The 20,406-nt window shown below is 45.9% G+C and overlaps 1 protein-coding gene and 1 non-coding gene across 5 annotated transcripts in view; one reads left to right on the forward strand and one right to left on the reverse strand.

The window, feature by feature from the left end:
* SH3TC2 (SH3 domain and tetratricopeptide repeats 2) overlaps positions 1–19,079 on the reverse strand; it is a 44,883-nt gene extending 25,804 nt beyond the window's left edge. Inside the window, exons 1-6 of one of the 4 annotated variants that reach the window (XM_071221808.1) lie at positions 18,732–19,079; positions 9,634–9,732; positions 6,065–6,192; positions 3,008–3,113; positions 1,306–1,554; positions 53–281 (exon numbers count right to left, since the gene is read on the reverse strand). In XM_071221808.1, coding sequence (XP_071077909.1) covers positions 53–281; positions 1,306–1,554; positions 3,008–3,113; positions 6,065–6,192; positions 9,634–9,732; positions 18,732–18,783 — 863 coding nt within the window. In that variant the 5' untranslated portion in view covers positions 18,784–19,079. The remainder of the gene's footprint in view (positions 1–52; positions 282–1,305; positions 1,555–3,007; positions 3,114–6,064; positions 6,193–9,633; positions 9,733–18,731) is intronic. The other 3 variants (XM_045185128.3, XM_071221809.1, XM_024576957.4) reach the window with 3 other exon arrangements.
* Positions 4,834–4,939, forward strand: LOC112319756 (U6 spliceosomal RNA). Its single transcript, XR_002976358.2, has one exon. It is a non-coding gene; the product is annotated as a U6 spliceosomal RNA (small nuclear RNA).
* Positions 19,080–20,406: the final 1,327 nt, after the last annotated feature.

Raw genomic sequence — 20,406 nt, forward strand, 5'->3', positions numbered from 1 at the left:
CAGACCTCGGTCTGCTCCGGTCCCCTCTCCCAGGAGGCAGGTGGCTACTCACTGGTGGAAAGGGAGCGGCAGAGGTTCCAGAGCTGACACTGGCACCAGGCCCCGCTGACCCGTCACCAAGGACACGCCTTCCCACTCGGACTCGCCTTCGCCTTCAGCTATTTTCACTGAGATTAACTCGTTCTTGCAGAGTGTCAGACACTCCCCTTCCTTCTCAGCTGGCTGAGCCACAGCGCACATGGCTCTGCAGAAGAAGTGGCCTGTAGATAATGAGAAAAGCCCTTCCAAGAAGTAGCAGGAAGTGAAAGGGGATTGCCACACAATGCAATGTTCCTCTCCGTGGCCCATACACTTTTCTTCCTGGGAGAAAAGTACACAGTTGGTCAAGGTTGGGGGATGGGGAGGTATGACAGGAGGTCCTTGACAACCCCGGAAAACTGATACCAGGAAAAAAGCCACTAAGAGGAATTCACTTAAAATAGACACCAAAACTTCTGAGTAAATTCGTGAGTCTTAGGTTTAATTGGGACTTCACCTTCAAAAAGAATGACACAAAAACTTATGAAAATATATTTAACAGAACTTCAGTTATAATTGCAACCTCATGCTTGATCTTAGGACCAACAAAGAATGAGTTACGTTGATTCGTGAATATAATTTCTCTAAGTAAATTTTATGGTAACATGAAATTCTTTCCTTCTTATATTGTTTGTGTAATTCAGGCACAAAGAGAATCATTTTGCAGAAGATTCTATGCAAATCTTGCTCTCTAAGTGTCTATGGCATCATCATTTGTCGCTGGTCAGGTCCTCCCTGGTGAGCAGATTGGTGGGAGCTTCATGTGGTTCTCCAACATCCCTTTCTTTGGTCTCATGAAATCTTTTAGGTTTTGCAAGATTTGCAATTTTATTCTACAGTCAAATTATATCATATGTTTAGAAAGGTGATTCTCAATCTTGGGTGCACATTGGAACTACCTAAGCAACTTTCAATATATACCAAAGCCTGATTCTCCACCTCTGGAAATCTAACTCTCCTGGGTGATCCCTGGCAAAAGCATCTTCTGAAAATTCCCCAACTGGTTCAAACTTCAGACAATCAGTGACACTGGCCAGCAGAGCTGTTCCTGTGATGTCAATGTGAAACTGAGAGAGATATTTGGAGTAATATTATAACAGGTGGGTTCATTTGTGAATATTATCACGTTTGAATGGTTTTTGTCTCTTTTATATCCTGATTATTTCAGGGACTCTGATAACAAACATCCAGATAAGACCTTCATCCCCACCCCTACTCCATGCTCACCTTCCTGTATCAGGAGCGCCAGGTATATTGTTTCCAGGTGTTTATCATCTACTGACACTTGAATCTCCGTATCCTCCACCAACCTGCAGTTGAGCCAGTACTTCTGGTCAAAGAGAAGATGCTCCAGACAGGCAGAGACATAGCCTGAGGAGTCAAGCCGACAAGGTTCCTGAGCAGCCAGAGAAGGGTGAGCAAGCTCCTGCCTGAAGTCCCCTCCCCAGCTTCGATCCCCAACTTGTCCCCATTTAACTGGAATTAGAAGAGTGTGAGAAGGGTAGCTTAGAAATTTCCAGAATTAACTTGATTCTTGTCAGTACCTGTGGGGAAATGCAAGTCATTTTAAATGCTCTCTACCTTGTCCAACATATTTATGGGTCTCCACAGATGCAGAATGAGGTGAGCAAACCCTCCTGCCTTTTTCTAATATATCTGCAGAGGAATCTCCACGATGGCAGTGTTGGTTCATTCCTGTCTCCCCCTTAACGTGACACGAGGCTCAAATTCCTGTACCCCTGGTGACACAGCGGCGGGGGCGGGGGTTCTCCATGGCCCACAAAGGAGTCAGGATTTACTTCTATGTCCCCACTCTGACCTTCCAACTCGCCCATGCCCAGCAAGCTCTCCTTTGTTAAAATCAGACTAGGAACTATGCAAATTGCAGAATTCTAACAATTAAGGACAGTACTTTAAATATGCCAGTAAATGTGAAGTATTTGAATTAAAATTTTGCTTCTTTTGAGACTTCCTCTTCTCTTAAGTGGCAAAACACGTCTCTTTCCATTCTGACTCTGTGTTGTACTGACTTAGGCCTCGTGCATCTTCTGTAATGGTGCTTCTTGTTCTCTAGTGTGCACACAAATCACCTGGGGACCTTAGTGAAATACAGGTGCTGGTTCAGTAGGTCTGGGGTGGGGCCTGGGAGTCCACCTTTCTAACACTTGCCATGTGATGCTGGTACTGCTGGTCCATGGAGCACACTTTGAAGAGCGAGGGTCTCTAATGGTCGCAGAAGGACATGTGTGGTATAGAGAGAAGGAAATCACCGAGACTACAGGGAAACATGAGTCCCTGCACAAGGCTGCTTCCTGTGTCAGTCCGCACGGAGACCAGCATCTTCTGGGACGTGTACAATGTGTGTCAACTCGAGTGGCCTCCTCTCGGTTCGTAACTTCCCTGTCACAAGTTATCTTCCATGGGGATGGTAGGGGAACCATTTCCCACCACAGCAGTACAATGCTGTGCCCCTAAATCCTCCTTTACCTTCTAGAAAACCCTGTAACCAAGGCATCATTAGCAGATTACTCCTCCATCTCATGCTTTGGCTCTCTCTCAGGAAAATGGAAATATGGAACTTTACTATTTTAAGCAGCTACTTTGATCTTACTCAAGACTGGTACCTTTTTCCAAACCATCACGTTCACATTTATCTTGGTACTTTGAATTTAGCCTTGACCAATAACTCTTTGCCAACTGATTGATTCTCCAATAAATAAGTCTCTCCCTGAATACAAAGAAGTGTTGCATGCGGCATTTTAGAGTCATAGTTAATATCTGCTTTAGATTTAGTTTCAGGCATTTTGTGGTTAACTACCCATGTTAGGGCTCTACCCCTTAATTATCAGAGCCAGACCAATTCCTTAATGTCAAACCCTCCAAATTGGCTGACGTGGGTGCTCTTCCACCTGCCTGCTCCGTGTCATACCTAAGTTCAGGTAGGTGGAGAACTTCCAGATTTCCTCCATGGTCTTGAAGGTGATGAGGAACTGGGACTTCTGGGACTGGATGCCCACCAGCCTGGCTGAGAGGTCCTGAGCAAAGAGAACAGTGAGCCAGCCTGGCATGACAGCATCCTGTAAGCCAGCTCACATGGGTACCAAACACTCGGTATGAATTTCTTGATTGTGGCATTGAGTTTCACATCAAAGACACACAAAAAGGAAACAACCTAAATGCCCATCATAGGACACTGTTTAATATGAATTATGGTTCCTCCAGACAATGGACTGTTATGATATCATGCAGCCATAAAAAAAGAATGGAGAAACTCTTTGTGCACTGATATAGCCTCTAAATATACTCTGCTAAAAGGAACAATGGTAGTGACCAGAAGGAAAAAAACAGGCATAGATGTGCAGTGAGTGCTACCTGTTGTGTAAAAACAAAGTTGTGTTGGGGAGAGTGGAAGACAAATCATGGAAGGCACTTTGATTACGAATCTATGTGTACTGATTATTTTTATAAAGCTGGCAAACAGAAAAGGCACACAAAAATAAAAATGATTAACCGAGTCCTTTTTCCTACACATGAGTATCTGCGTAACTATATTAATATAAACAGCATCACATCACTTAAATTGTTTTGTGATCTCTTGTTGCTAAACAATATTTTGTGAACTATTTTCCATGTCATTTCCATATTATTTTGAATGGTTACATGTACCATTGTTGCATTAACAGAATTAATTCTTAACATTTCCTTAGGGCTAGACATTTTAGTTGTTTAAATTTTTTTCAACATCTTAAATAGCACTGTGATAAGCATCCTACACCCAAACCTTTGTACACATCCTGGACTGTAATTTCGAGAAGTGTCACTGGGAATGGAAGGATAAGCATGCCTTCAGTCCTGTAATGCAGGAGCCCCAGTGCCCTCTGAAGGCGGTGCCATTTACAAACTCACAAACAGAGCCAAAGGAGGCCTGCAAGCTGCACCCCCTTTTTCAATGCCTGAAAAAACAGACCTGAGTCACTGCCCAAACCTGGTTTTCCCCTAGAATCCTTCTCTCTTGCTTGCCCAAGCCTCTGGAGTTGACTGTCAAGAGGGACAATCAGAAAGTCCCTGTCCCCCCAGGCCAGGTCCCACCATCAAAGATCGACCCCTGTGACCCTGATCTGGGAGAACCCTGGGGAAAGAAGGAGAAGATAGAAGGATCCGAAGGAGGACCCAGCCCCTAGTTCAGCAAAGTCGGAGTTCCGGTGTTTGCCACACCAGGCCCCAGGAGGCCCCAGCTCCTGAAGGATGAAGGTCCCAGTAATCAGGGAAGCTGTTCTAGGCAGAAATTGATTTACAGAGAATTTACTGATTGTTGAGCCCTTCACCAAGGGCTTTATGAGCAACGCCTCATTTAACTCTCACAGTCACCCTGTGGAAAGGGCACAATCACAGTACTTAATCCATTCTAAAATGCACTTTCACCACTTTTAACAACTTCTGAAACAAAAGATAAGGAAGCAAGACATCATACTTAATTGGCAGCATTTATTTTCTTTCTTGGAGGTAAAAAAAATAATGGTGCATTTTATAATCACACGGCATTTCAGAGTTCATAGAAAATGGGATTGTCTCTATTTTAAAGTCAAGGAGGCCCAGGTAGAGACAGGTTACACAACCTGCCCAGGGTCACCTGTGAGGACGCTATGGGGCCCTGGCTGGATCCAGCGGACTCCAGGGCTCGGCCCAGCAGACCAGCTCCTCAGCTGAACCCAGCCCTTGTCCAGGACAACAGGGACTCAAGGGAAAGGCAACTCTGGGCTCCCTTAGGCAGCACTGATACTAACACTGGGACAATACAGGAAGGTTAGTATGGCCCCTGCATAAGGACGACACGCAAATCCGTGAAGTGTTCCGTATTTAAAAAAGAAAAGAAACGAAAAAGAAAGTATGATGCCAGTTAGCAACTAATGCCTCCAAGTTCCTGAATTCTGGAAATTCCAAAACAAAATAAAAAACACTCCATGGTTTATAACTGGTCTACTATGTGTGGGGCGTACACCACTACCCCAGCACATGCCGAGCTCTCTGCAGACACCACCCACATATGCCTTCCAACAAAGCAGAGGTGATTGTTTTTGGTTACATGGCAGATGAACAGAGCTCGTTTCTCTTTTTAATTTGTATCAAATGAATGTGGAGATAGTAAAAATAACCAGAACATAATAGTTTGTTATGTAAAGTGATAGTCTCCTTCCTCCACCTCTATCGCAACAACTTTCCACCAGCTTATACTTGCGTTCTCCTAGGAAATACCTCCTAAATTGTGAACAGTTCAATCCTACTGTTCTTCCTTGGTTTAACAATTGAAGGTAACATCTTCCCACTATGAAAGACCAGAAACTGGTTTATTTACCTAATTGCCTTTTCATTTTCATTCTAATATTTATCGTAATTAATTTTCGATTAGCAAGCTTGGTACGTAAAAAAAAAAGTGTGTGCTTAGCGGTTACCAGTGGCTGAGGGAAGGGGATAGATGGGCATTATGGTCTCATGGGTACAGAGTTTTGGTGCGACATGGTGAAAAAGTTCTGGAACTGGATGGCGGTGATGGTCACACAACAATGTGAATACACCGGATGCCACTGAATTGTACGCTTCGAATGATTAAACTTGAAAACTTCTGTTTTATACACATTTATCACAATAAAAAACAATAACATTCAAATTCACCAAATTTAAATGCATATACTTAATGTGGTAAGTATTATAATGACTCCCATCCTACAGAGGTTAACTTGAGGAAGTGAAGCCACTAAGAGTGGCAGATTTGAGACAAAGTTTCTCTGACTCTGATACTCCAGGGGCTCCTGGCTTCTGAGTTCTTGCCCTCCAGCTGAGCAGAGAATGTGTACATTTTCTTCATTCATCTGCTCAGTCAGATGTTCTCCCAGGACCTACTCTGTCCCCAGCGCTGTCTTAGGTGCTGGGGAGACTACAGCAGACGGAAACACAGGCTGGGAGTTCACACCACTCGACCTGAGCTCACCTTAAACAGCGCACGCACCTCCTGGTCCTCATTCTCCAGCGCCCAGAGCCGCCTCCTGGCCGCTTCCTGCAAGGGGCCATTTACACACCTCCTGGAGCGGCTCTTCACACTGAAGGAGAGCGTCAGGTCTGCAAGGGGACAGGGGAAGGATGAGGTGAATGCAGTGCAGGGGAAGAAAGAAAGAAGCACGAATGTTTCTCACACCTAAGTGTTTCTCACCCTTAGTGGGTGTGCTCATTAACTTAGAGATTAACTTAGTGATTTAACAATCCTCCAAACGGTCCCCCTGCCAAAAAAAAAAATGCTGAAGTCCAAATATGCTCTGGAAGCCCAGGACTCGGTGCACTTGGGTTGGCTATTTCTGCTGCGAGTGAGGTTGTTTGCCGTGCTGCCCGGTACTAGATGATAGCGCCGACACCGTCACTAAACGTTCACTAAACACATTAAGCATTAGCTGTAGAGCCAGCTAGGATATGTATTTCCTCCTGTGGATAATTTGTGAAAGTTTCAAACTGTTTATATGTTCATGAAATGTATTTATATATCAAATTATAATATGTAACAGATATTCTATACCTTATGCATTATACATACACACACACTTGTTTCTTTCTGATAATGCATTTATTAATGTTTGTCAGGGTAATTGGCTAATGTATGAAAATCTATCTTTAAGTTCTTCAAAATGCACATTCACTCATCCAGCGCAGTGAGCAGATGCTGTTTTAAGTGCTAGGATGCAGCAGGAAACAAAACAGATATGGTCCCTATTCTCATGCAGTTTGTATTCTTGGCAAATAACTAGTTCTGAACACAGTAACTTCGGATGCAGGAAGGTGCTGTGGAAAAACGCAACAGGGTAAAGAGACAGAGTGATGGAGCCGCTGGAGGGTGGGGTAGGCTTTTGGATCGCGCTGCCAGGAGAGGTCACACTTAGAAAGTTCATTTTACAATTGCACTTTGCCCTGAGTCTTCTTCAGACATTAAGTAGAATTACCAAACACAATAAACCAAGGCAATATTGAACTGGATAATCACAGAAGTCTCTCTTCTAGCCTCAACTTGCCAGGGGCTTTGTCCACCTGGCAGCCCTGGCCACCTTTGAAAGGCCTGTACCTTTCCCAGAAGCAACTAATGTCTCCAAGAAGGCCTGAAAATGCTGTGGCTGTAGACCAGCTCCAGGATGGCATGCGCAACTGACCTGACATTGGTGTGAACTTCAGCTGGATGTTTGTTCCCTTCCATTCCTCTCTGACCTGTGTTCTGACCTCATCCAAACCCTCCATCTTCAGTAGGTCAGCTCCAACCCTCCGTCTGGTAGGCTCTCTGCACACGGATCTTGAGGAGGAGGGGAAGTCCAGGGCAGGCGTCACACAGACCTGGGCTCAAGGCTTGGCTCTGTTCGTGCCAGCTGCATCCCCTGAGCAGTTAATTACTTCTCTATGCTTGGCTTTTCTCATTAGCAAGTGGCTTTGAGAGTTCTATCCCACCGGGGTTTTCAGAGGCTTACTAAATGAGATTATGCACATAAAGATTTTGTTCGGTGCCTGGTACATGCTAAATGTTCATTAAACAACGTGAAGCATGAGCTGTTGCCCCTCGCAAATCCCCCACCCTCACCCCAGTACTCCAGCAATTGCTGCTCTCCCTGCCCGCATCTTGTCACACCTGTGGTTAACCTTGACTTTGTGATTCCACCAAACTTGTCTCTTCTGTTCTTGCCCAACCTGATCCAAACTCCCCCTAGAATCTCTCTCTAATAGCCCCTGATGAATGACAGCCCCTTCGGTGTAAATCTCCTTGCCACACATGCACATGAATCCCTGGATGTGGAACTCAAAAGACGTGGATTTAAATAAGCAAACTGCTTCTGAGACCTCAACCAGTGAGAGCTAACACTCTGAGCGGAGCCTCTGGGCCCACTGCGGGGCCTACAGCGCCCTCTGCACCACCACGTAGAGGAATGAGTCAAGTCTGCTCTAGTTCAGGTTGAGTGCATTTTGTCATTCTTTTTTTTTTTAGTCCCTCTGAAAACCGGTTTTTACTCATGATAATATATCTGACTGATTCTGTCTGCAACTCTTTCTCATAAAGGAGAGGCTGGCAGCAGGAGCCGAGTCTCCCCTTCTCTCTCCGTGACCTTCGTGGAAACAGCATCGTGGCAGAAAACAGTGAAAGATGAATAAGCCCAGCTTGGGTGGATTAAGTTTCCCCTACACATACCCCTTGTCCCCTTGCTCATTGGTCTTCGTGCACAGATAAGGCAAAATGCTGACTCCACTGTGTTCTCAAAAGAACAGATGGTGATTCAGCTTTTGGCGGGATGGCCCAAGCTGACAGGCAGATAAGCAGATTGACACAATAAAAAGAAATGAAGGGCAAGGTTTTGCTTATTGTCAGCCAGGCAGTTTGGCAGAATTTGAAATTAGGAAAAGAAAGAACTTAGTATGACACTTCCACAATATCAATTTATGTGATTTATGTCCTTTGAAACATGCATAATATAAACCTTTTCCGCAAATCGGTATTTGGTCTGCTGGAGAGAAGTATATGTTTGGAGGGGCCGGGGAGCATCGTGGTTACGAACAAGGACTGGGTTTTGAATCCTCTTCTCATCATGGACTAACTGTGGCTGTGGGGAAGTCCCCCCCTCTCTGAGACTCTCTCTGCCACCTTCAAAATGGGGAGTATGGTGCCATCTCCCACATGTGCAGATGGGAAGAACATATGAGGGTCACTTAGCACTTGCTTGGCACATGGTTTGCCCTCAACAAAGGTCCCAGTTACTATACGACAGAAACGGGGTCTTCTGCAGGCTTATCCTCAGAGTTTCTGGTACGAGGCTCACCCCAGTGTAGCTCCCTCTGAGGGCAACCTGCCCTTCGCCAGCTTTACCGAGGGCTCTTACGGGGAACCTTGAGAGAGGCTTGCATTGAGAATAAGAATTTGCTCAGAATTTCAAAATCTTTTCCTGCCTCTGAAAGATTCATACAGATGTCCTTCTGCTCAGTCAACCCCACCTCACATGTTCAACGCTTTATTCACTCATTTATTACTTTAACAAATATTTATTGAGAGCCTACTTTGTACAGGGTACTGTGAGGTACTGTACAGAGTACAAATGTGACCTCTACCTATTTATTCAACTAGACCTGTATTTATTTACCAGACTCTTTGGAGCACCAGCTATGTGCAAGTAATTCTTCTAGATACCATGTAGAGTACATAATTATTCAAAAACATCACTCCTTAAACTCTAACCAGTGATGTGCTTTTGTTAATACAGCAAATATGTGTGGAGCTCCTGATATGTGCCAGATTGTGAAGAGCTTTGAGCGTTAAACCTGGAAAGGTTTCACTTAATCTTGTAGACAATGGAGAGCACTGGAAGATTTGTGAGCAAGTGCATGTCTTTGTCAAGGTCATGCCTACAAAGACACGTTTGGCAGTGGTCCTGAAAGGGATCAGAGGGAGGGAACCTGCTGCTGGGAGAGACAAGGAGCTTACTGCAGTATTCTACAGGCAAACTATTTTTTCAAAATTAGGGTTTGCCTTTGGCATTTGGATACCTGGAGTCATGTTCTGTAGCGGGAAACATTTTTCCTTGTCTTCGGGTGTGGATCTAAACTCGCTTGATGTGGCTGGATCCTGCGAAGGAGTTTCTTTACCTGGAGGAGATCAAATGAAAGGCCATTTGTGAGAATGTAAGCAAGTTATAAACAAAGACTGCAAGTTTTTGTCGAGTGACAATTTTTCTCCACAGCTGGAGGCACAGAAGAATTCTATCACCATCACCCTGTAATTATTTAGTACTTACCTGTTATCAAAAAAAAAAAAATTGTCATGCATGCCATCCCAATCATGCAACAGTCAGGGTGTCCCTGTTTTATTAAAATAAAAACAGATTTCCACCCCCAGGTCAGACTGAGTCCCAACAGCATAGGATGCTGAATGTGCTTGATGCATGTTGAGCCAACAAGGTCAGCACAGATGGGACTGCAGCACGGTTTGAGGTCAGTGGGTGGGGAACAGAGGTGCTGGAGCAGAACAAGAGAGAAGGGTGTCATCGGGGAGATGGCTGGTGCATAGCTGTAATGGCCCTGAAAGGTCTGATTGTCCCCAGACTATCCTTCTGTCTGCCCACTAAATGGTATCCTGTATGGGACGTCTCTCTTGTCCCCAGCTCTCCAAAATGTCCCTGTCTTTGCAGCTGTAGAATTGGAGTGAGAAGGAGAAAAAAAAAGATTGTGGCACAAGCTAGGGCTAGGGAGGAGGCTGTTTTGATGGCAGAGGGTTGAGAAGAGGTGCGGCTAAAAAGCATGAGGCAGTAAATATTTTTAAAAGTTAAAGGGGATTTCACAAATATGGCTATGCAATGTGGACCTCCTTCACAGTATCCCCAAAATACAGCAAGAGAACTCAAGTCCTTAATGCATTACTTTTGGTCACTCTGATCTTTTGACCATGACACTGCTCAAGGACGATATGTAGCATGGGGTCTGAGTATTATGTTACCTGGCCCTGTAAAGAGGGTCAGCCACTCTGACAACCATTGTTCGAGTCCCTCACTTGATCCTCCCCGTTTCTCCACTTGTAAAATGGCAGTGGGTCAAAGTCAAGCAGGCCCACCAGGTTCACTTCCTAGACCTTTGCTGCCGTCGATGCGGCCCAAGCCTGATATGGTGATCAGTGACAGGGCGACCGGGCTCCCTCCAGTCACTGCTGGTGAGTGCGGGACCCAAATCCGCACCCTGCGGTGCGGAGGCGACGCCACCGTCTGTGCACTCGCAGCAGGACTTTGAGACCCAAGCAGAGGGCCTTCCGTTTCTACATGGTGAGACAGTTAGCACTTTTCTGTGTGTGGTGAGCAGGGAGAATGAGATGGATTTTGGCTTGAATAGGCCGAAGGAGGGGCCCATCAGCTCACAGTCCTTCATTCAGTAAGTCTCACTGGGGTTCAGTGCTGAAAGCTAAGCAGCTTAGCTGGAAAGCTGGCAGTAACCATCTCTGGTTGAACAGGATCGTTTCGTAACTCTACCCCCAGCAACCAAAAGTAACTGTAGCAAAAAGACACTGACTGGCTGGAGAATCATGGGATCTGAGGTTTGACACAATCAGATTCTCCCACACCTAGTTAAGTGACCTTGGCCGAGACATTTCATGTATCCGTGTTTTGAAATTTGACTTTTACCACCCCTAAGCGAGGAATTGATCTAAAGGAGTGCTTCTCAACACTGGCTTGCCTATTTGAAACACCCAATGAGCTTTTTAAAAATACCAGTGCCTAGCCACATCTCTATGGATGCCGATTTATGTGGTTCGTTGTGCAGCCCAGCCACAGGTATTTTTTTAACCTCTTCAAATGCTTCTAATTTGAATCAGTGTTAACAACCACGTGCCTACACTGGCGGTTCTCAAACTTTAATGTGCTGTGAATCACCTGGGTGTATTGATCAAATGCAGATTCTGCCTCCATAGCTGAAAGCCTGAGGTTCTGCATTTCTAATGGGATCGATCCCAGGATCACACTTGGAGTGGCAGCCTGCTTTCCTGCTCTGGGACAAAGTTTAGAAACTGGTAAACCAGAAGCTACAGGCCAGAGAAAACCCACATTTTTTTCTTTTTCTTTTCTTTTCCCCACACAGTGAACTTTTGAAGTGTGAACGGCTGACATCATTTAGAAATCAGGATGTTTTGCATAACTTGGATGCTGGGCTTCACTTTGAGGCTGAAGATCTGTAGCCCGAAGCCCTCGCTCTATGTGGTAGCAGTCAGCTGAGGCTGGGTGATTGAGGACCCTCTGCTGGGCACTTGCTCTCTGGCCACCATGGTGTCCCCACATGGACAGGCCGCTCGTTCACACTCAGCCTCTGCTAGCTCAGAGAATGTGACCCTGTTGTAGGGCTGCATGAGCAGGAACAACAGCCTGAGGACAATGAGGATCCATGAGGTGAGTCCACCCTCACACAACAAGCATGTTGCGTGAAAACTCTGTGATTTTCTGCTCTGTCCTTCACACATCTTTACAAGCTGTGCACTCGTCCCTCCACCCCCCAAACCAGGGCCACCCTGAAGAAGGAAGTCCAAGAGGGTGGCCCTGGTTTGGGGGGTGGAGGGACGAGTGCACAGCTCATGAAGATGTGTGAAGCACAGAGCAGAAAATCACAGTTTTCACACCACATGCTTGTTTTGTAAAAGATACCTGTACAAAAAAAAACTTGTAGAAAAATATAGAATATCTGCATGACTTGGAGTAGCCAGTGATCTCCTAAATAGGATGGAAAGAGCACCACTCACAAAATAAATAATGGATAAGTTAGAATCCATTAAAATTAGAAACTTTGTTAATCAAAAGACACAATTAAGACAGTGAAAGGTAAGTGGCAGAGTAGAAGAAAATATAGACAATATGTATATTCACCAAAGAGCTCAAAGCCAGAATATACAAAGAACGCTAACAGATCTTTAATAAGTAGGCAACCTTCTAGAATATTGGGCAACAGGCTTGAATAGGCATTTTATCAAAGACAATATCTACATGGCCAATAAATGTATAAAAACTCTTTCAAGCTCATCAGGGAAGTAAAAATTACAATCACAACGAAATACCACTACATAGCTGAAATGCAAAAGACAGATAAAGCAAAGGGTTTGCAAGGATACACAGACACTAGAGCTCCATATACGGCAAGTGTGAGAATAAGTTTTGAAATTTTCACTTTGGAAAACTGTTTGACAGTATCAGTTCAAGCTGAATATATCCATATATACATATGCATAAGATTCAGCAATTCTACTCCTAGGTATATATCCAAAATAGTACATACATGTGTTCACCAAAATACATCTACTAAAATATTCAGAGCAGCAGTGTCAATAACAGACAGAAACTGGCAATGATGCCGATGTCCGTCTGCACTGGAATGAGTCCGTGAAAGGTATGTGTACAATATGTACAATGCGGCAATGAGAATAAATGCATTACCGCCCCAGGGGGCAGTGCAGATGGACATGCTCCCCTCGGGAAAACACAACACGTTGCACACATCTAACTTCATGCACACATCTAACTTCATGCACAGATCTAACTTCATGCACACATCTAACTTCATGCACACATCTAACTTCATGCACAGATCTAACTTCATGCACAGATCTAACTTCATGTACACATCTAACTTCATGCACACATCTAACTTCATGCACAGATCCGCATGAATGGTAAATCCTAGTGACAGGATGAGTTTAACAGTATTCCTGCCACCTTTCTCTGCCTCCGAATATCTAGGTATAGGCTGGAGAAGTGTGTTTTTAATTAGCACTCTGGGGGTTTCTGTGGTCCCCAAGAATGCACAGACAGAGCCAATTCACCAGGTGCCTTGGGACGCATGAGCCAGAGGCCAGCCCCTTGAGAAACAGTAAGGGATCTGGAACGTGACATTGAGCTTTATAACAGGAAGGGCACTTAATAGTTGCACAGGATTTACAGTTCACCAAGCTTTTTCACACGAAATTATAGTTCGACATGAAAGAATTTCAAGACTTGAGCTGGGCCTTGAGAAAGAACCAGGCACTATTGAAGGCAACAAAAAAACTATCATATAGAATAAAGTACTTTAGGAAAAATATATGATTTTTTTTTAATAACTGAAAGGAAATAACCCAAAAGGTCCATGGTGGCAATTGCTGAGTCATTTTAAATGACTTTCCTGTACCTTTGTCTACTTTCCCAGTGTCCTGCAATGGGCATGCCTTTGCTTTCTAACACTAGAGGCAGGTGAAGAAGTGTCTAGGAACGAAGAGTCTGCAATCAGAGGGTGCAGGACTCAAACCCCGGCTTCTTCATTAGCCATGTGACCCATGTGAACCAGTCTATGTGGTTCAGATGAGGCTGACTCCATTCATCCCTAGCTGTAAAAGTGGCCACATGACTCAAGCAAAAGTGGATCACGTTATGCTGTGCCATAGCCTTACAACCAAATTAAACCAATGAAAATTAGTCATAGGACCCTCATCAGCATTCTTAGAGAAGAGAGGATTTCTTCCACTGGACGTGGAGCTGTGAAAATGATAGCCTGGAGCTGTGGGGCCCAGCTACAGAGAGATGCCTGCCTGAGCTTGAGGCCAACCCAGTACAAACAGAGCCCCGGAAAGATAACTTCCTGATAACATCATGGATTTCTTGATCAAGCCACACCTGAAGCAAATAACCTCTGGACTTTTCATTTATGAATCAGTAAATTACTTTCTAGAAACTAGTTGCTTTATTATTATTTTTGGTTAAAAAGTTACTGACTTAATTCAGAAAACCCTGCGATTTATTTAAAGGCTGTCGAACTACGTTCCAAAGTGGCTGTACCATTTTGCACTCCCATTGGCTATTGTAAGAGTTCCAGTCGCTCCACATCCTCACCAGTACTTGGGAGTACTGGTCTTTTTCATTTCAGTTATTCTATAGGTGCGGTTTTATTTCACTGTTTTAATGTGTATTTCCCTAATAACTACTGATGCTGAGCATTTTTTTCATGTGCTTATTTGTCATTCCATATTTTCTGAATGAAAGTGTCTGTACAAACATTTTGCTCCATTTTAATTGGGTAATAATTACAGAAAATGAATGTTAGAAGAGATCACTCAGTTTCACCCCTGATTTTACTGCTTGAGAGCCTGAGGCCCAGAGAGTGGTATGGACTTGTTTAAGGTCACACAGAAAGTCATCCACAGAGTGCGGGTGTAGACCTTGTTGTTTCCACCACATTACCCTGACCTCAGAACTCTGACGTCCAAAGTCTCTAATCCGGGAAACATCGAACTCACAGAAATTTGCTGCGAATGAGAATCCACTCCCATTTCTCCTCTCTGTCTCTTCTCCCTCACCCTCAACTTTAAGAAAAAAACTAAATAGTAAACATTTCTCCGCATGACTTTTTTCTCTACTCACATATTTTTTTTCCTCCTTTGACCTGACAAGCATACAACCAGCAGTTTTATGATGTGAGCCCCCTTGTTCTTGCAGGGACAAAGATCACATTAGAGCTACGGCCACAGCAGATATAGCTTAGATAATAATGTTGAGTGGGGGAAGCCAGTTGCATAATGACAGAATTTTGTTTAAGTTTTTAAATCTTCAAAAAGTCAGTTTTTGCAATGAATATGTAAAAATGTAAAAAAGCACAAAACCACTGAATTCATGAAAGTAATTAGCTTTGGGGAGTGAAAAGGGGAATGTGATTGGGAAAACTACCAGGGGACCCGAATTGTATCTGCAATGTTTCATTTTTTCAAAAAGTATGAGAAAGATTAAAAAGGTCTGAAGATAATACGGCATAAAGTAGAGACTTACTAAAGCTAGATGGTGGGCTTATTATTCTAATATTCTCTATCACCAGGAGGCTCAAAGTGCCTCACAAGTTTTCTTAAAGTTCAAATGTGAAGTGTCATTTACTCTTGTCGGCATTCACCTTCAGTCTCCTATTATCGTACTGATGATTACTACTGACCACAAAGGTTGAAGGGGAAGTTACAAACACTAACGATCAATATAGGCAAGTGTATCTCTCGCACATCCACTGTTTAAGGATGTACATCTGCCAGATTCCTTCGGGAATGTGTTGAAGATAAGGGGAAAGCGCTAGGAGGTTTTGGACCCACAAACTTGGACGTGGCTTGCTCTGTAATCCTTAGTGAGCAACTGTAGTTTATTACACAATGTCAAGAACACTGAACGGTCCAGGAAGTCAGAATTGATGGCAATTGACCAGAAACTCACCCTCTCGCCATGTGCAATCAGGAGGTTTATACGACCAAATGAGAGACATCACAGGAAACATGTTGCAGGCAGCATCCATGCATGAGAAGGCGGCGTGCCTGCGGCCATCAGAGCCCACATTAGTCATCCTGTCCCACAGCAGCAAGCCAGTTGGGCAGCTGTCCGGGGCTCAGTTCTGTCAAGAACCTTCTCCTTTGCTGCTTCCCTTGCCCCTGGGGACTGTTGGTCCTCACTGTTCACTCCCACTTAAACAGACACAATGGCAGAGGCAGCCAAAGAAACACGCGCACAGAGCCTGCTCCGGAGCATCCAGGCACAAGGAACACGGAATGCTGGGGTGCTCCTTTCTAGCTAACAATAACAGAGCCCACAATCACTGAGGGGCTATCTGAAGCCAGACCCTGTGCTCCATCCGTGAGATGAATTATCCAATTTAACCCACACATATGCTCCAAGTAATAGATACTACCATTAGACACAGTTTACCGACAGGAAAACTGAAGTCTAAGGAATAGAGAGAAGAAATACAATGAAGTCCCTAGAGTCAAGATGCTAAACTACTAAAATCAAGTAGGTTGAGGTATGAGGAAGCAATCCTGTTCTTGTTTCCATGAAACAAGAACCTAAACCTTTGACCTTTATAGTCTTGTGTTGATACGTGGTGTCCATCAAGCCTCCAGATAATCCCCTGGTCACCACTGAAGGACTAAGGAGAGAATGTTCACACAGCCAGACCACCTGATATCCATCGCCCAGGCCACTGGTCACCTAGAGGATTTCCATCGCAGACAAACCCAGAGGCTGAGCCTACCGGCCTTATTCTTCTCCAGAACATGCCCCTTCCTGTAACAACCCTCGGCTTTTCGTTCTTCTTCTGACCACTCTGGGTATTGCCTAGTTATGTTTTTATGCAAACCCTAAGACCCTCAAACAAATCTTTATCTTTTACTTCTAGCCACAGCCTCCTGGTGCATTTATGCTTATTCAACAGGTTCAAAGAATATAAGAGACTTGCCCAGCATCACATGATTTTAAGTTGCTCCAGGACGTGTCTCCTATTTTGTTCCATTTTTCTAGGACAAGTAAAGACACCTAGAAGGCGATATTTACATCAACTGGCCTCAGACCTACAACACTTCTATCAACCACCCTAGGAAAAGGCCCTGACAAGGATGGGGGATAAAACGAAAAGATACCATTAAAAAGCCTCAACAGAAATAAATAGCAAGCTGACTCTTGGTGAAAAAGCGAATCTAGGATGCCTGCCAATTATTAATAATAATGTCAGGTAAACCAACAAAATAACTGAATGATAGTACTGAAGAACTTTGAGGATGTTTTTTCAATATTGGTTTGGTTGTCTGAGCTGCAGAATGCTCTTCCGTGAAATCCTGGTTGAAGGATAAGATCTGAAGCTGAAGGTCAGGGTGCAAGAGCAGGGGTCCTGAGAAACCCACACAGGCCGAGTTTACACCCCCCTCATTTTATAGATGAGCAAACGGAAGCCTGGGGAGAGAGCGTGATGTGCTAGGGCCACAGAAATGTAATTAATGTGGCTAACATTTATTGTGCTTAATTAACTGTGTACCAGGTTGTTTGAAGTGTTTCACATGTAGTCTTAATCCCCACCACAACCCTAGGAGGATTTTATGATATCATAAAATCTACAGATGAGAACACCGAACCACAGAGAGGTTTGTTAGGTTTGACTTGCAAACTGTGCAATGCAAGTCAAAGAACCAAGATCACACCCAGGCATTCTGGCCTCAAAGGCCAGGTGGTCAATGGTGATGATGCCTGCCTTGGTGGCCTTGTTTGCAGGTTTGCTTATACTTTCTCAGTCTGGGGTGGCCTTAGAATGGGAGCCTCACCCTGCTGGAGGTACCAAGGGCCTAGGCTAGAACTTCAAGCAAAGGAAGCAGAACATGGCTACTTCCCGTTCACCTTGACATTGCCGAGCCCAACTAGCAAGACTCCCAGGGGAAATCCTCTGTCAGAGACGAGAAAGCCTGGTCTAGGGGCTCTCCTGGGCACCTCCTCCGATGAACCATGGCAGTGCTCCAGGCAGACACGGTATGCTAACCAGGGTTAGGAATGGCTTCTTGGTGTGATGCTCTTCTAGCTCCTCACTGGTCTTCCCCCAATTCAATAACCCCCTCCCCCAAAGCTGCCACTCACCCTGATAAGTGCCATTTTCAAGACCACAGGGCCTCACCCTGGTCCTGGTCTGAAGAGAAGCAAGGAGCTTGCATTAGGGTGACCCACCATCCTTGTTTCCTGGGGCCGTCCCAATTTTAGCCTTGAATGCATCCTGGGAAACCCCCCATCCCGGGCAAACCGGGACGGTTGGTCACCCAATGTCAAGTCTCAGTGGCTTGACAGTTTCTTAGAGCAACAACTCTCTGTGGCCTCAACGTGACGTACCGAAACAATACATCACACTGTAATAGATAGGAGGCAGGAAACTGCCTGTTTTTCTTCAGTAACAGCAACCCTGATGAACGTAGGGTTTGAGGGACAGAGGCCAAGTTTCTGACCACCCAGAGGCCCCAGAGGAACTCACAGCCTGAGCTCTTTTCCTGACCTGGAGAATCTTGGGAAGAAAGGAAGGAAGGGCTTAGTCACACCCTGAGAGAAGCAGCCAAAAACAGCACTGGCTCCTCACAGAGCCAGCTCACAGCCTCTCTCTTCAGGAAAGGTAGATGCTTCCCAGGCTTTTCACCCTTTTCACAAAGCCAGACCGGCAAATACTGACAGAGGGAGGGAGCAGGGAGCGAGAAGGCACAACCATCTCCCCGTCTTTGGAAGAGCAGCTTCCCCAACCCAGCAGACCCCTGAGCCTTCACTGGACCAACCACCTCAGCCAAGACACAGGCCAGGGCCCCCCAGGAAACTCACCTGGGCCCCAGGACAGAGTTGGCTCCCTGGGGATGCAGAAGCAGCCACCCATGTGTTCACCATCCTCCCGGGGCTGAGGACCCTGGGAACACCAGCCAGAAGAGCACTGGGAGGGGACAGCCTCCCCACGGTGTTCCTCCTCCCGCCTCCACCCCGGCACACGAGGGACCAAGGCCCCAGCTCAGTGCACAATGCAGCCTTTGATATCCTGGCTGCAGCAGGAGGCCCAGGGAGGATGGGAGGGGCTGCCCTTCCCTCAGGCCCCATAGCCCTCGCCCTCGCCCTAGCACAGCCAGGCCTCTGCCTGGGAGCAGAGCTCCTCCCTGCCTCTCTGCAGATTGCTGCATGCCTAGCAGGCTGTGGCACATTCCTGGCATTCTAAGATTGAGATACATAGTTCAGTTCCTGCGTGGGCAGCCAGGGTGGAGGAGGGCAGAGAGCACCCCAGGAACCAGGCTGCTGGTCTTGCTCCCTCCCGGACTGACTTGGCCTGCACTGAGTTGTCTGCCTCAAGAAAGGGATTCCCCACCCAGGCTCTCTGCAAACACCATCCCTGGCTACCAGTGTAACACTGTAGCGGGAGCTTTAGCCAAGGCATCTCACCTCAATCCCAGTGGCATCAATGAGCCAACCGCCTGCTGGTGAAGGTGCCACGCCCCAGCCCTGGCTCTGAAGGCCTTGGTCAGAGGGAATCTGTGAAGTCTCCTGATGTGGCCCAGCATCTCACAGGTGAGAAGGTGGAGGACCAGGTATGTGAAGGCTACAACTATGCACAAAATACTGGTCACACAGACCAACCTCTTTTCCATTTTGGAAAGTCAGCAGAGCAGGGGAATGCAACTGACCCAGTGTGGCTGACTCTCAGCAAACCTCCCCTCACATCACCCAAAGGAAATGGAGAAAATAAGGCTGACGGCCAGCCAGGTTAGACAGGGGCACGGGTGATCTAACAACCACACACAAGGATCAGTCATCACTTAGTGTTTGTTTAGTGCCAAGAGCAAATGTCAGTGGTGAGTGGTCCAAAGAGTGAGGAGATGTGGGCTGAGAGAAAGCAGGGTCCTGACTGCCGGGGGGATCGACTTGGAGTCCCTCTCACAAGCATTTGAAGGAGGGGGGTGGCCAGGTCAAGTCAAATTCTGGAAGGAGCCCTGGGGTGACAATGTGAAGGATGGCCCCGGGGTCAATCTCACTGGAGTGGTCCAGAGTGTTCACCTCACACAGCAGCTCAAACCCAGGGGACAGCCTCTCAACCATGTGTCTGAAGTCTGGCTCCAGGTTCAGACTGACTCAGCCTGACTCCCAGTTCCTACAGAGCAGGCACTCAGTGCACAATACTTCACTTAAATCCCATGGGGTCGGCATTATCGTCCCTACTCGTAAGGGAGGAAGCTGGTGAGCAGGCGTGTGTAACTTGTCTCAGGCCCTACCGTGTAGGAGTGTCAGATTCAGGACAGGCCAGCAGCTGCACTTTCCTGCTACGGGTTCTTTCCATGAGCACACTGAGGGAGGACTAGGCTGGGGCGGGGGCAGGGAGTGCAGGGGGCACAGGATCTCTGATCACACTGCCACCAGGCAGGATGTGTGCAGTATCCGCTTCCCATAATGTGTCCCGTGCCTTTTTCCTCACCAAAGCACAGCATTTGAAGTATGAATTAGGATGTTTTCTTGGGCC

This window comes from Desmodus rotundus, chromosome 6 (assembly GCF_022682495.2).
Source record: "Desmodus rotundus isolate HL8 chromosome 6, HLdesRot8A.1, whole genome shotgun sequence".
NCBI classification, from domain to species: domain Eukaryota; kingdom Metazoa; phylum Chordata; class Mammalia; order Chiroptera; family Phyllostomidae; genus Desmodus; species Desmodus rotundus.